The sequence below is a fragment of the Myxine glutinosa genome, chromosome 9 (assembly GCF_964187855.1).
Source record: "Myxine glutinosa chromosome 9, kmMyxGlut1.1, whole genome shotgun sequence".
Classification (NCBI taxonomy): domain Eukaryota; kingdom Metazoa; phylum Chordata; class Myxini; order Myxiniformes; family Myxinidae; genus Myxine; species Myxine glutinosa.
In genome coordinates, this window is record NC_136269.1 from 109,258,445 (window position 1) to 109,275,605 (window position 17,161).

The 17,161-nt window shown below is 46.6% G+C and overlaps 1 protein-coding gene across 1 annotated transcript in view; it reads right to left on the reverse strand.

The window, feature by feature from the left end:
- The window catches only part of LOC137435103 (E3 ubiquitin-protein ligase Siah1-like), a 78,810-nt gene extending 62,321 nt beyond the window's left edge, over positions 1-16,489 (reverse strand). The window contains exon 1 of the mRNA XM_068128571.2: positions 15,676-16,489. Coding sequence (XP_067984672.1) covers positions 15,676-16,071 — 396 coding nt within the window. The 5' untranslated portion in view covers positions 16,072-16,489. The remainder of the gene's footprint in view (positions 1-15,675) is intronic.
- Positions 16,490-17,161: the final 672 nt, after the last annotated feature.

The following is a 17,161-nucleotide window of genomic DNA, read 5'->3' on the forward strand; positions in this document are numbered from 1 at the left end:
TCAAACTAATCAGGGAGATATTTCATATAATATATCTTTATGCTGATTTGTCCACTACATAACAATTGAGTGATTCTTTAAAATGAATAAAAAATTCAAAGCCTAGTGCGGACTGTAGTCCAAAGGCAAGAATAACAAGATGAAATTCCATTCAAAAAGTAACAAAATATTTTGCTCATGATGTTCATTACATAAAACAATTTGGTTGCATCAATGCAACTGCAAAAACAGCCATTTTACTTCAAACGTTTCCCTTTCATTAATACAGACCACAATGCCTCCCATTCTCAGCACTGAATACCCTGGAGACCCTTTTACAGAGTACAACAGTGGCCAATTAGATGCAAGCATCAATGCTGTTAAATCACCAATTCTGGCATTTATATGCACGCCTATTCCACAGAGGGGAAATGGTCACATGAGACAGGTGGCTGCTAAAAGCATGTCATTTGTTTAATAGAAAATACCCGTCTTATCAGGCTTGTCAAAGTCAGTCCAGCGGTTTTCCCCAAGATCAGAGCACATCACCCAATATAACACTCACCGCTACCGCTACCCCATGTAGAAATGATAGACAGTACTGTATATGGCCCGTCTATCGCTCTTTGCGGAGCCTGGTGTTGGCTTAGCGGTTAGGGTGCTGGCTTGGGATCCGAGGATCCTGGGTTCAAATCCTGGTCAATCGCTGAATTAACGCCAGGGGGGTTGACTCAGTCTGTCATCTTTCCGAAATTGAGTACCAGTTCACTGGTAATTCCCTGTGTGTCGCAAGAGGCGACTAACAGGGTTGGCGGCAGGAAGAGCATCCGGCTGTAAAACATTGCTTCAAAAAGGGGACCACGGTGCCCCAAAAAGGCCAACCCCCGATCTGTGGGGAGGGGATGGCCTCCAAAGACGGTTCTCTATCAGTCTTTGCCTGTCGGTCGCCAAACTGTTTGCAAATTTTACTACGAGTTGAATAAATGCAATCATGAATTATTGAATGAATAAATAAGAGCAAATCGAATGAATGAATATAGATGGCACGATAAAATCCAGCTATTTTTGACATCTATTGTGGGCCAAGCATGCATAGTTTAACTTCAGTAAATGATTCAATCTCAGAAACAGCAATGACAGTGCAGCAATTTTTAAAAAAAAGTCCAAACACAACTTGTAAAAGAGCAACCTCTATCATATTTACTTCCTTTGACATTTCGGTGATATTACCCAGACTCCCAGTTAAAAAAGAAAAGAAAAAAGACATGAACCCAATAAATATAATTGCGATTGGAACCTGAGCTACACCAATTAGAGGAAACTCCAGTGACGAGACAGCCTTCACGTCATGAAGTCTCATTTCGCCACTTCATGAGATGTCCTCTTTTGGCCTAGGCGGGTCTGCAAATGAGGACGGGCAATTTTCCTGTCCACCCACGCATATTTCTAGAGAAATAATAGTCCTCGCTGGAGTACGCGCTCCAAAGTTCAATACCACTTTGAGGGCTTTAGTATTTCAGTGTGCTCAATCTACACCAGCGCCCCTCCACAGAGCTATGCGAGCCTTAACCATACTTCACACGGAGCAATATTAAAGTTTATCCCATGGGATTCATATTTCTCCCCATTATTTCCATCAACCTAAATGTATATTTTATAAGGCTTACCATACTCCCCTATTGAACCCCTTCTCATGAAAGGAGAGCTCAGAGGTAGTGTTCTCGTATTTGAGCTGTCTTGTAAGGGTTTGATTCCTATCAGAATGTAACTCTGCAACAAACAGCCTGGTACTTCACAAACAGGATGTTGCATCATGGAGTCCACAATTATATCGGAGTGGACTTAAAGTCCCACCTACTTGCACTTAGCTTGTGGAATTTAAAAACTCTACAGGATCTTTCATAGAGTTCCAAATTCCTTTCCCAACTAGAGAGTTCATAGAACACCTTACCCCATGCAGTCTTGAGAACAAGATAACATGGGATGGGTCTGCGAACAGCAAATGTGATTGGTCGAGATGATGTAAAATGCCATTATATTTTGTGTTTTATTTTATGGAATCCTGTACGCTCTACGTTCAATTCCATCATAGGAGTTGCATGTAGGAGTCCCGGTCAACTGCGCGCGTGCTCCCTCGTCCCTTAAAACGATCATTCATTCATTTCATTCAGTGTCCAAGTGGATAATTAAATTTAAATAAAATAAAGGTTTTAAAGGTCGTATGATTTTTTTTTCCCGGAAGTTTACCGCCGTTGATGCAGCGTCTTTTACGCCACCTTATTTAACACATTACATTCTCGCCTCTAAGCTGTCTCGTTAGGGTTTGATTCCCGACCCAGCTATAAAACTGTCAGTCGACAGTGTTTCACAGGCAGGGCGATTCATCAATGTGTGTGCCCTCCTTCCAATGGATGTCAAACAACCAATTTGCGTAATCCCGCATTTTGCTTCGCACACGTGGGGTAACTGCCACAAGCAAGGCGACGGCAAGACAGGTATCCAATTCCCTGCCAATGAACTGCTTTGGCAGCATCAATACTCCGATCTCGGAATATCGTGCTTGGACGGATGGATTTATCCCTTCTCTCCATATTTGTAGCAGAGCAAAGTGCAAAAAAGCCCATTTTATCGATGTTTTCTTTAAATACTGAGCATCAAAGTCAGAGATGAAAAGGCAATCAATAACATTGTAAGAATGTGGCACAGCAATATGCCAGCCATACAGAAAAAAAGGGGGAAAAACTGTAAAGACAAAAGTAGCTGCACATCACAGCACGCTTGCTTCCATCACACATTTCCAAGGTAACAGCAGCGTCTTCAGTTGGTCGCCATGGATGCAAAAGGAATCGAATGCCACAAACCTCAGTGAAGATTTTCCATTCCCCCAACGGCACGGTACGAATGCCAAAGTGAGCAGAAGCCCACAGGAGTGTCTACATCATCTTCTCGCTGCGATTATTGCTGTGAGCACACTTCGCAGTGCAATTTCAGCTAACATTATCTGCATCAGTGGTAGCATGCCATTCAACCTGTTCCAACATGCCATTCGATCCATGAAAAACTAAACCGGAACACAATTATTGTCAACAAAAGTATATGTCTCACAAGCAAACGCACATGGAACAGGGAGTCCTGAACAACTACTCAAGGCAACCTAAGTCAAACACAGCATTACTTGCCTGACATCAAAATTTAACAGCAAGTGTAATCAAAACTGGTGAAACATTTAGCCAGGATGCTACTTGCTAAACTTCATTATTTCTATACAACAAGAAATAAATACAAGTACACATACAATAAATACAATACAAATACAACAAGAAAACAAGTACACATACATTCAAAGTACACCGCCCCCATGCCAAATAATTAAATATCCTACAGCGCGGCATTGCCGGGGCGCCTTTGGCGCCCGGCAATACCGCAGTGCAGCTCATTGAGGCTGCATTGGGAGGGAGAGGTGTACACTAATTGATTGATTAATTGTATAATTAAAATCAATAAAAGATTATCACAAAATATTTTCTTAATCAATTGGCTAATAGCATAACTAAACCACCAGTGCTTCATCCGAAGATGTATCTTTTAGAAATTTAATTAAATAAGTCATTAATAAAAAATTAAATAATTAATTGATTCATCAATAAATAATTAATCGATTAATCAATAAATAATTAATCGATTAAATGATTAATCAATAAATCAAAAATATCCTTGATAGCCACATCACTTGGTCACTGTCATGTCCAAATATTAGCTTCCCAGCTCAAAAGGTGCCTGAGATATTGGCCAAATGAGAAAGAAAATAAATAAATGATTAATAATGAAAATAAAGAAATAATAATCATGAAAAAATTAAATTATTAATCAATTCGGTCACAGAAAACATAAACCACCACCATTTCATCAGAATCTGTAACTGGATTTTTTTTTTTAAAGTAATTAATCGAATAATTAAATAATTAATCGATTAATTGATTAATTGATGAATCAATAAATCAAAAATATCCTTGATAGCCACATCACTTGGTCACTCATGTCCAAATATTAGCTTCCGAGCTCAAAAGGTGCCTGAGATATTGGCCAAATGAGAAAGAAAATAAATAAATGATTAATAATGAAAATAAATAAATAATAATCATAAAAAAATTAAATTATTAATCAATTCGGTCAGAGAACACATAAACCACCACCATTTCATCAGAATCTAAGTAAAAAAAATAAAAAAATTCATCATTAATCGAATAATTAAATAATTAATCGATTAATTGATTAATTGATTAATTAATAAATCATGAATAGCCTTTGCAGCCAAATCACCTGGTCATTGGCATGTCCAAATATCAGCTTCCTAACTCAAAAGGTGCCTGAGTTAATGGTCAGAAGAGAAAGGAAATTTAATTAATTAAATAAGTACTTAATTAATCGCTAATAATTAAATAACTCCTCAATTAATTGATTAATCAAAAAACAAAAAATTCCGTTTTTGACAAAGGACTTGCTCACTACTGTGCCGAAATTTCAGCTTCCTAGCTCAAAGGATGGCTGAGATATCGTCCGGACAAACAACCAAGAAAACAAGAAACCAGAGTGAAAACTGAGTACTCTCTTTCAGCGTGCGTCACTGCCAAGCCCCCTTTGGTGCCCGGCAATGACGATTTGCAATGCCTGGAGATGGCATAGGAAAGGAGCGGTGTACAATTACTATTCACTAATAAAGGTTTATTGTAAAAAATAAAAACGAACATTTGAAAATAAAATAAAAATTGGCTTAAGGAAGAGCAAAGAGACAGAGAAAATGGTCAACATACAGACAGTGAGTTCACAGGTGGACACAAGCAAAGGAATATGAAGAAGGGAGTGGAGAAAACCTGTGGTCAGAGGGTTAGGGTAGGTAGAGCTAATGGGGGAAGAAACGATCGGGGGTAAGGATGGAGGACGATTTGCGATGGTGGTGCGCCGAGTGCTTGATGCCCTGCCTAGGCCGAGAGAGAGAAGGGTGTGACTGAAGTCAGTTAGTTACACAAAGGTAAATGTTAGTTACACAGTTACACAAATGGGAGAAGAAAACAAATGGGAGAAGAAAAAGAACACAAGAGTGGAGGTGGGAAGAGAGCCTCGATTTGGGGGATACAACCAGGAGGGCATTACTGGAAGAACACATGTGGTCTGGAGGAGTTAGGGACGGTCGGGGAGCTGAGAGAGTAGCTAGACTGGAAGAAAGAGAGGCGGTAACACAAAGAGGCCACCAACGTGTCTGCGATGTGGATATTTTTAGGTATGGTTGCAAAAATATTAATGAAATAAATCAACAACAAAAATAACCAAAAACATTTCCTCGTTACATCTACATGAGATGGCACATCAGGCAACAATTTTCCTTGAGTAGAGGATTTCAAATTGGTCCAAATAAAACCAATATGCAGCGAAACGGACGTGTCGGAATACATTTATCAAAATCCAAAGCACCAATTAAACCCTTAACATTGAAATCAAGTGCTGAAGCATTGCCTTCTCTTTAAAAACGCATACCATGAGCCATCCAAAGATTACAAAAAGAAGATTTTCTTCCTTATACAACAAACCTCAAGCAGATTCTGAAAAGAAAAATCACGTCATTGTGACATTTTGACAAAACTTCAATGGATAAGTACTCAGTGCATGTGCGATTAGGACGAATTCAGAACTAAAGTAATGCCTTACAGCAGGTTTGTTTTCCGATTAATGTTCAAAATATAACACTCAATTGAAATAAAGTTGTTCCTCAATCATAAACTGACATTTGTGGACAGACAGGCAGACAAAGACAGAAAGATAGATGGACAGACAAAGTTAACCAACTGCTTAACCTCACTTTTCACTCTGCGTACTCACCCCTTCCACCCCCCTACCCCATTTACATAGATGCCCCCTAAGTCAATTCATCATGGATCTGTTCAGATCAAAAAAACAGGTTCCTGATAGAAGAAAAAGAAAAAAAAGTGCCTATTGAAGAAAAAAATTAATCTATGTAATCCAAGACTCATGAAAAAGTCCTTAATTTACAGGGTATTCCCAAACTTACCAGACACTTGTAAAATATTGTTACTTTTATGGGGTTAGGTAAGAGAATACGGTAGGAAAGGTAGAATTGTATAGAAATAGTATGGACCATGTGATGCGTAGGAGCATTTTGATGCACATAAGTAGGGAAAATGTAGCTTAAGGGTGTAGTACTGGTGAACAGGTGATTTTTTTTTTTTTTTTTTTTTTTTAGCTGAACAGTTTCCTTATAGTCTTATAAACAAGAATCATGCTATTTAGTCTAGTAGGAAGACTAGGTCCCTCTGCACCCCCCGGAGATATACTTCTAATCAGTGTTTCTAGATTGGAAAAAATATGTAGAAAATGACTAGCTATGGCCCCAAGCTGAAAACATGTCCCACATACCATTTTTATGCAAATTACTGCTGCAAATTTTATGCAAAATTATGCAAATTTTATGCAAATTTTTGATGAGGAGTAGAGTTGAGGGGTCTTTGAGGGCTTCATCGAGGTGCTCTCGGTTGCAAGACTGGGTCATTCTGAGAAGCACAGCAGGGTCAGAGATCATGATGTTCTCCTCCTCAGTGAATCTCTCCATCAACAGCCTCTCCATTGCCTCACACACTGTTTTGAGGCAAAAGAGGGACTTTGCGTAGGCCTTTCCACTGAGAACACCTTTGAGAGATCCACTTGTTACTAGTTGTGCCTCAAAGAGAATCTCTGCATATCCAGAACCACGCATCTTGTGTCCAGTGAGCATCCCGATGTAGTTCATGGATGTGTGGAAGGGTCCAATCGTTACTACATGACTAGCAAATTCATTTGGCCAGCGCCAGATGATGGGAAGGGCTTTCATGCAGACACCCAGATCAAATGTATTCAGGACCCATCTCTGACCCACCTCAGCAGTTGCTGCCTCGGAACGCTTCAGTAGCTCACGAACAACTGCGTTGTCTGTGATCGGTTGGTGGATAGGCGTGCAGTAGTCGACTGTTGATTTGCTGGGTGGGGGAGAACCAGTTGCAGAGGTGAAACCCCCTAGCCCAGGCACAGGCTGCAGGCCATTGCCATGCCATGCAGGCACCAGGCACAGACCGATCACAGACAACGCAGTTGTTCGTGAGCTACTGAAGCGTTCCGAGGCAGCAACTGCTGAGGTGGGTCAGAGATGGGTCCTGAATACATTTGATCTGGGTGTCTGCATGAAAGCCCTTCCCATCATCTGGCGCTGGCCAAATGAATTTGCTAGTCATGTAGTAACGATTGGACCCTTCCACACATCCATGAACTACATCGGGATGCTCACTGGACACAAGATGCGTGGTTCTGGATATGCAGAGATTCTCTTTGAGGCACAACTAGTAACAAGTGGATCTCTCAAAGGTGTTCTCAGTGGAAAGGCCTACGCAAAGTCCCTCTTTTGCCTCAAAACAGTGTGTGAGGCAATGGAGAGGCTGTTGATGGAGAGATTCACTGAGGAGGAGAACATCATGATCTCTGACCCTGCTGTGCTTCTCAGAATGACCCAGTCTTGCAACCGAGAGCACCTCGATGAAGCCCTCAAAGACCCCTCAACTCTACTCCTCATCAAAAATTTGCATAAAATTTGCATAATTTTGCATAAAATTTGCAGCAGTAATTTGCATAAAAATGGTATGTGGGACATTTGTTCAGCTTGGGGCCATAGCTAATCATTTTCTACACATTTTTTCCAATCTAGAAACACTGATTAGAAGTATATCTCCGGGGGGTGCAGGGGGACCTAGTCTTCCTACTAGACTAATTAGAGGTCATAGAAGTACCCCTAATTATTGAAAAATTCAAATTTCAATTCAATTCAATATAATATTTTGCATGAAATTTGTTATAACTTGGGAAATGCATCATTCTTTTGGGCTGAAATTTGGACAGGATATTCAGAATATCACTTCCTTTAAAATGATGAAGGCTTTTGTTTATAGGAGTAGCCATTGTGGATTTATTGAAGGACAACCAAGTTTTATCTGGTAATTGGCATAATTAGCTAATTAGTGAACATTTGACATAATTTCACAAAATCCTCTCATCAGGTAGTAGAGTAACACATGTATAATACATGTACCAAGTTTTGTGTGAAAAGAATGATAGGTGACATAGAAGATAGAAGTAGAAATGTGTTCTTTGTTTTTCCTTGTTTTTTATTGACGGTCTAATTTATGCAAATTATATGCATGTAATATGACAAAGAAGCGTTGAAACTGGTCTGAGTTAAAGCCAAGATTATATCTTTCAAGAAAAACTGAAAATTAGATATTAACTTGACTTTGTTTTTGTGTAAAGGCCTCTCAAAGGTACCTATGTAGTTTTCTCAATTTTTCACCAGTACTACACCCTTAAGGTTGTATTTAAATGTTCATCATATGAGGGATGATGATGTGTTACTTAATAATAGGGTTTAACGTTAATTTCCCCTGTTCGTGATGCCCTCTGTGGCCATTCCTAACATTTATGGCAGCTGCCGGCCAAGCAAAACGGCAGCCGACCAAGCGAATCACGCTCCATGGACACGATACAGTAAAGACCCAACCAGGAGAGGTGGAGCTACCATGGTTCGGTGGGCAAGGGAACAGGGCTGGCAGGCCACGCTTCCCGAATTATGTTAAACGCTTAATGTCTCTTCAGTCCCGCACGTGTCAATAACCACCAAAATTGGAGATCGCCCCGGGAGTTAAGGCTGGTTCGGCTCATCCGTACAAGGCTGGTGTTAACTAGCTGCGGACGCGACAATACCTTCATGGATCTATCTCGCCATCTCTCCAAGATCAAGAGGATTAGTGGCATCATACTATATTATATAATAAGGCAAATTTATACATGTATACAATTCTGAAAAGTATGTACATCTGAAAATCATAGAAGAAAACATGGCTGGCAGAAGAAAACTCTCCACCAAATTTTGCATACGTGTTGGTAGCACCCAGGGTAAACCCACTCCTTGGCAGGGTGAGGAGACGACTTGCCAATGCTCCCAAAGGCAGCGAGTCTTTCTAGTTCATGAACTACACAGCTCTTGAACCAGCTTGTGTATTACATGAGGCCAAGAGACTTTGATCTATTGAAAACTAAAATTTCCAAGAATATGGCTGGAATTGAGCAGGAGCCGTGCCAGAAAAACTGCCACAAAATGTCTAAGACTGAAAGGATGCATCAAATCAAATGAAGCAATAACAAAGCATCCTTCACTCATGCGTAATTTAAGTAAAATTGCAACAGACCTCATTGTCATGGAATATGGTTCTACTCTGCGGACTGGTGCTGCTGCTTTCCATATCACCTGCATTGAGGCCCTGGAATCCTAGGCTAGCCATCTAATTGGAATATCACATCAGGAAGCCGAATCTCGGGGTCCATTCCCTGCTCACCACCGGCAGGTGGGTGGCCAAGCAGTCTCTTATCGGCTCTGTCCTGGTGCATGTTCCTCCTGCCATCTCGCCTCTCAGCACAGCCTCTTCCCCTCTAGGTCATACAGAATCTTCCAGAAGGGCTTTCTTGTTACCTTCCCCAAGTATATACTCAACGCTCACCTCCATCATTTAGTACTCGTCTTTCCTCACCTGTGGAACTGATTTCTATAGTCTGATGTTGTACATTCTTCCCTATAACATTTCAAGTCTGCTTCCCACCTCATGGTCTCTCCCATTTCGATTACTGAGCTTTACCTGGGATCCTGTTCTCACCCTTATTTTGCAATTACAACTCTGCAACTCTTCATGCGGTACACGTACCTTTGCAACTCTTCATGCGGTACACGTACATTTGTAACCCCAATACTTTTTTTTTTTGCCCCAGTTTTCTGTCTAATGACCTCTGTCGTTGTACTATCCCACAAGCCGCAATACCTGTACCAACAAAATTAACGTTTTTTAAAAACAAATGATTTGTCACAAGTTAAATAATATAAACCTGTGGGCACTTGACTGAATTATTCATTTTAGGGGTCATCAAAAGATTACCTATGCCATGTGGGGTGGAGATGGGGATACAGTATTAGAATGAGAAACTCACAAAAAGGTTTAGAAAATGGAGAGATTGAGGTGGAGAGAGGAACAAGCACAGGGGAAGAAGCTAAAATTCCAACACTATTGATCTATTTGTTTCATATGCAAAATGAAATTTTTGCTTTGTCCCCGTCCTGCAACCCGTCCGTCCTTACGACTGCATAAATAACGTCCCTTTAATACCACAGTGTGACCTACTCAGATCAAATACAAAACATTTCTGCTTGAGTAAAAAAAACCACAAAGGTGTTTCTTGCCAATATTGATTGGTGTCAGCGGGTCATTGGGGTGACAGGGAGTTGGGGGCGGAGGAGGGCACACAGTACGAAAGTTGAAGCAAATGCTGATATTAAGGCACTGACGTACAAGCACATTAATCGTACTATTAAACCTAAAGAATATGTATCAAAAACAGTGATGTCCTGTTCTTTCGCGTCAGGTTAAAAAAATATTATAAGTTTATGATGGGTCTCTTCAGAGTCCATATTCTAGCCGCAGAAAATTCATGTTCATACTCAAAGCCTAATGAATGCTTGTGGCTTGTCACCATCCACAACATACAGACTGCCTGAATCAGTGGTCCAGGGTCTGCCTGGGCCCAAATTCAAATGTCTATGGTGACCACGTCCTTGTGGGGCACTTGTTTCCTCATCCTGAACCCGGACACTTGTGCACATGCGCCCTCGTCTGGATTCATGTCACATGTGCGTGTGCGCCCTCGTCCCAGTCAACTGCGCGCGTGTGCCCTCATCCCGGTCAACTGCGCGCGTGCGTCCTCGTCCGGTCAACTGCGCGCGTGCGCCCTCGTCCGGTCAACTGCGCGCGTGCGCCCGTGTCAGGTCAACTGCGCGTGTGCGCCCTCGTTCCGGTCAACTGCGCACGTGCGCCCTCGTCCCGGTCAACTGCGCGCGTGCGCCCTCATCCCCGTCAACTGCGCACGTGCGCCCTTGTCCGGTCAACTGCGCATGTGCACGGTCCACTGCGCCCTCGACCGGTCGACTGCGCACATGCGCCCTTGTCCGGTCGATTGCGCGCCTGCGCCCCCGTCCGGTCGACTGCGCCCTCGTCCGGTCGACTGCGCCCGTGCGTCCTCGTCCGGTCGACTGCACCCTCGTCCGGCCGACTGCGCGCGTGCGCCCTCGTCCGGTCGACTGCGCGCGTGTGCGCCCTCGTCCCGGTCGACTGTGCGCGCGTGCGCCCTCGTCCCGGTCGACTGCGCACGTGCGCCCTCGTCCCGGTTGACTGCACACGTGCGCCCTCGTCCGGTCTACTGTGCACGTGTGCCCTCGTCCGGCCGACTGTGCGCATGCACCCTCATCCGGTCAACTGCGTGCGTGCGCCCTCGTCAGGTCGACTGCGCGCGTGCGCCCTCATCCGGTCGACTGCGCCCTCGTCCGGTCGACTGCGCACGTGCGCCCTCGTCCCGGTCGACTGCACACGTGCGCCCTCGTCACGGTCGACTGCACACGTGTGCCATCATCCGGTCAACTGCGCACGTGCGCCCTCGTCCGGTCGACTGCGCGCGTGCGCCCTCGTCCGGTCGACTGTGCGCGTGTGCGCCCTCGTCCCGGTCGACTGCGCGCGTGCGCCCTCGTCCCGGTCGACTGCGCACGTGCACCCTCGTCATGGTCGACTGCGCACGTGCGTCCTCGTCTCAGTCGACTGCGCGCGTGCGCCCTCGTCCCGGTCGACTGCGAACGTGCGTCCTCGTCCCGGTTAACCGTGCGCCCTCGCCCCGGTGTGCCCGCACCCTCATCTTGGCTCCCAGTGCACTCTCGTCCTGCCAGGCGCCCGTTGCACCCACACCCTCGTCCCAGCGGCCAACGCACCCCGTTCCCCATTAGCCCCACCACCACGTTGCGCCCATGCCCATGTTGCACCCACGCCCACGTTGCAACCATGCCCACATTGCACCCACGGCCACGTTGCACCCATGCCCTCGGTGCACCCCGGTTCCCGTTGCGCCCATGACCTTGTCCCGGCCCTCAGAGCTCCCTCGTCCCAAATGTGCCCATGCGCCCTCGTCTCGGTCTCCCGTGCGCCCTCGTCGAGCCCTCATCCCAGTCCCCATTGCGTCCTTGTCCCAGCCCTGGGTCAGCCCACACCCTCGTCCCGTCCCCAGGTGAGCTCTCGTCCCGGTCCCCAATGCGCCCATGCCATGGTGTGCCTGCACTTACATCCTATACTTGCGCCCTAGTCCTGGTATCTCCTGCACCTTCACCCTTGTTCTGGTGCTGGTCTTCAGTGCACCTGCGCCTTTATCCTGTTCCACCAGCAAACTGATACACAGTGGGTGCCCGATGTGCTTGTGCCCATGGTCTGTCCACCAACGGTCTAGTGTCCTCTGTGAGCCAGCATCCACTGCTCCATTGTGTCGGCGGTCATCAGTTTGCCTGCAGTCGGATGTCATTAGTCAACAGTGCACCTTTTGAATTGAATTTAATTTTATTGACTCCTTGTGAGAGCAAAGAACCACAATAATGTGCAGCATCCACATTGCCTCGTCTGGGTCCACCATGTATGGTCAACAATGCCTCGGCTGGGTCCACCATATATGGTCCACCATGCCTCGTCTCAATCCACCATCTATGGTCCACAATGCCTCACCCGGGTCCACCATCTATGGTCCACAATGCTTCATCTGGGTCCACCATCTATGGTCCACAATGCCTCATCTGGGTCCACCATCTATGGTCCACATTGCCTCGTCTGAATCCACCATCTATGCTCCACAATGCCTCGTCTGTGTCCACCGTCATTGGTCCACAACGCCTCATCTCGGTCCACCGTCGTTGGTCCACAACGCCTCATCTGGGTCCACCATCTATGGTCCACAATGCCTTGTCTGGGTCCACAATGTCAAAGGTCCACAATGCCTCGTCTCAGTCCACCATATATGGTCCACAATGCCTCATCTATGGTTCACAATGCCTTATCTGGGTCCACCAACTATGGTCCACAAAGCCTCATCTGAGGCCACCATCTGTGGTCCACATTGCCTCATCTGGGTCCACCATCTATGGTCCAAAATGCCTCATCTGGGTCCACCATCTATAGTCCACAATGGCTTGTCTGGGTCCACCATCTCTGGTCCACAATGCCTCGTCTGAGTCTACCACCTGTGGTCCACAATGCTTTGTCTGGGTCCACCATCTATGGTCCACAATGCGTCGTCTGGGTCCACCATCTGTGGTCCACAATGCCTCGTCTGGGTCCACCATCTATGGTCCATAATGCCTCGTCTCAGTCCACCATCTATGGTCCACAATGCATCGTCTGGGTCCACCATCTGTGGTCCACAATGCCTCGTCTGGGTCCACCATCTATGATCCACAATGCCTCGTCTGGGTCCACCATCTATGGTCCATAATGCCATGTCGGTCCACCATCTATGGTCCACAATGCCTCATCTGGGTCCACCATGTATGGTCCACAATGCCTCATCTGGGTCCACCATCTATGGTCCACAATGCCTCCTCTGGGTCCACCATCTATGGTCCATATTTCCTCGTCTGGGTCCACAATGCCTCATCTGGGTCTACCATCTATGGTCCACATTGCCTCATCTGGGTCCACCATCAATGGTCCACAATGCCTCGTCTGTGTCCAACATCTATGGTCCACAATGCCTCAGCTGGGTACACCATATATGGTCCACCATGCCTCATCTCAGTCCACCATCTATGGTCCACAATGCCTCACCAGGGTCCACCATCTATGGTCCACAATGCTTCGTCTGGGTCCACCTTCTATGGTCCACAATGCCACATCTGGGTCCACCATCTATGGTCCACATTGCCTCATCTGAATCCACCATCTATGGTCCACAATGCCTCATCTGTGTCCACCGTCATTGGTCCACAACGCCTCATCTGGGTCCACCATCTATGGTCCACAATGCCTCATCTGGGTCTGCCATCTATGGTGCATAATGCCTCGTCTGGGTCCACCATCTATGATCCACATTGCCTCATCTTGGTCCACCATCTATGGTCCACAATGCCTGGTCTGGGTCCACCAACTATGGTCCACATTGCCTTGTCTGGGTGCACCATCTATGGTCCACAATGCCTCATCTGTGTCCACCATCTATGGTCCACAATGCCTCGTCTGGGTCCACCATCTCTGGTCCACATTGCCTCGTCTGGGTCCACCATCTATGGTCCATAATGCCTCGTCTCACTCCACCGTCTATGGTCCACAATGCCTCACCTGGGTCCACCATCTGTGGTCCATAATGCCTCATCTGGGTCCACCATATATGGTCCACATTGCCTTGTCTAGGTCCACCATCTATGGTCCACAATGCCTCGTCTGGTCCACCATATATGGTCCACATTGCCTCATCTGGGTCCATCTATGGTCCACAATGCCTCGTCTCAGTCAACCAGCTATGGTCCACAATGCCTCGTCTGGGTCCACCATCTATGGTCCACAATACTTCGTCTGGGTCCACCATCTATGGTCCACAATGCCTCATCTGGGTCCATCTATGGTCCACAATGCCTCGACTGGGTCCACCATCTGTGGTCCACAATGCTTTGTCTGGGTCCACCATCTATGGTCCACAATGCCTTGTCTGGGTCCACCATCTGTGGTCCACAATGCTTTGTCTGGGTCCAACATCTATGGTCCACAATGCTTTGTCTGGGTCCACCATCTATGGTCCACATTGCCTTGTCTGGGTCCACCATCTGTGGTCCACAATGCCTTGTCTCAGTCCACCATCTATGGTCCACAATGCCTCATCTGGGTCCACCATCTATGGTCCACATTGCCTTGTCTGGGTCCACCATATATTGGCCACAATGCCTCGTCTGGGTCCACCATCTATGGTCCACAATGCCTCGTCTGGGTCCCCCATCTATGGTCAACAATGTCTCGTCTGGGTCCACCATATATGGTCCACAATGCCTCGTCTGGGTCCACCATCTATGGTCCACAATGCCTCGTCTGGGTCCACCATCTATGGTCGACATTGCCTCATCTGGGTCTATCATCTATGGTCCACATTGCCTTGTCTGGGTCCACCATCCATGGTCCACATTGCCTCGTATGGGTCCACCATCTATGGTCCACAATGCTTTGTCTGGGTCCACCATATATGGTCCACAATGCCTCGTCTGGGTCCACCATATATGGTCCACATATCTTCATCTGGGTCCACCATCTATGGTCCACATTGCCTCGTCTGGGTCCACCATCTATGGTCCACATTGCCTCGTCTGGGTCCACCATATATGGTCCACAATGCCTCATCTCAGTCCACCACCTATGGTCCACAATGCCTCGTCTGCATCCACCATCTATGGTCCACAATGCCTCGTCTGGGTCCACCAACTATGGTCCACAATGCCTCGTCTGGGTCCACCATCTATGGTCCACAATGCCTCGTCTGGGTCCACCGTCTATGGTCCACAATGCCTCGTCTGGGTCAACCATCTATGGTCCACAATGCCTCGTCTGGGTCCACCATCTACGGTCCATATTTCCTTGTCTGGGTCCACCATCTATGGTCCACAATGCACCATACATTCACGTCCACACTGCACGACCTGTCCTCGTTTAGACTATGATACGTGTGCAAGCATGGTCCAAGGAAACAAAAATGTCGGTCCTCAATGTATGTTTTAACCTTGCAAGGAAAAGCGACGGTGGAGGCGACTTTCTCCATGGCCAGGTTGCGGATAGAGGGCGAGAGTGCGGCGCGGCATGTCGGACAGCAGGACACCTTCTGCCGACAACCGTTGCACACCAGGTGACCCGCTTGGCACTGCAAGATGGGTGGCAGAACGTAATCGAAACACACGGGGCACTCGAAAAGCGCCGTGAGCTCGGCCGACGGAGCCCGGCCGTGCTGCCGTGGAGACGTCGGCTGCGGCCGCTGAGATATCGAGCCAGGTCCCAAACCAGACGTCGACGGTCCCCCAGGGGCCGAAAGGCCCGAAACACCCGCGGAAGGGCCAGGCCCGGGGCTCGCTGTACGCTTGCCGCTTTTTCCGGCCACCCCGGCCAAAGGAGGTCGACTCATTCCGCCGGCATCGGGCGATGAAGGTGAAGACCGATTACCTCACGGCTCCGAATTAGACCCGTGGCCCCTACCGGCCACCGTTGTGGTGATTTAACAACCTGCGGTCCCACACCTCTGGAGGCACAATGCACGTCCCTTTGGCACCTCCGACCGAACAGATTGCAGCCGCCTTGGCCGAGCTCACTCAGAACACATCGGTTTACACTTCGTACCTTCACGTGGAACGCGCGCACCTCACGTGGAACGCGCGCACCTCACGTGGAACGCGCGTTCGCGCGGCTGCACCTCGCCACCAACTTAAAGGAGCACCTCCAAATTATATCACCACCTGTAATACCTTCAGGTATTTCCTTCGTTGCACATTAACCACCGTGCGCAAAGGAATACACTTTATAACAATTCGTTCGATGGTTTCACTGCACACGGGACGTGCAATTGGGAATACATTTTAAAAACAAAACTGAAATTTTAATATCGTAGATTACCGGCAAAATAAAAATACCTCAAAATATTCCCTCAGAAATGTATTTTGTGTTCCAATGAAATGTCCTTTCCCTTTCCAGGATACGTTTACATTGCCATGGCAACGCATCAAGGTTGCCCTTCCCGCCTTCGCTGGTTTCCTTTGAGTGAGCGGGTAAATACGGTCACCGCGGCACGTGACCACCGAACACACATCTGATTGGTCACTCCAGCCTGTTTCGCGATATTTATATATTTTTTAATCTGAGGCGCTGCAAATACTTTTCAACGTTCGACTGTAATGGTTTTATTTTGTGAAAAACAGCTTTAAATACACTTACAAGATGCATTGAAGTACTTTGTATATGTTCCTTCATGATGAGTCGATCACATGGACATGGGAATAGTCCCTTCGTCTTACTCTTCTTAGTTGACGTGTGCGGTGTGCGGTGTGCGGTGTGTGGGGTGTGTACTGGTTGTGGTCTGAGAATCCACATAAATCCCCCAATAGTTAAATAGTTATTTCGTAGTTAGCCCGACCTCTGCACAGCAGGAGACGGGGTTTTGTAATTCTGTCTGTATGTGTGTCGTTGGTTGTTATCTCCATTTGCGGGTTTTAGGAGGTGGT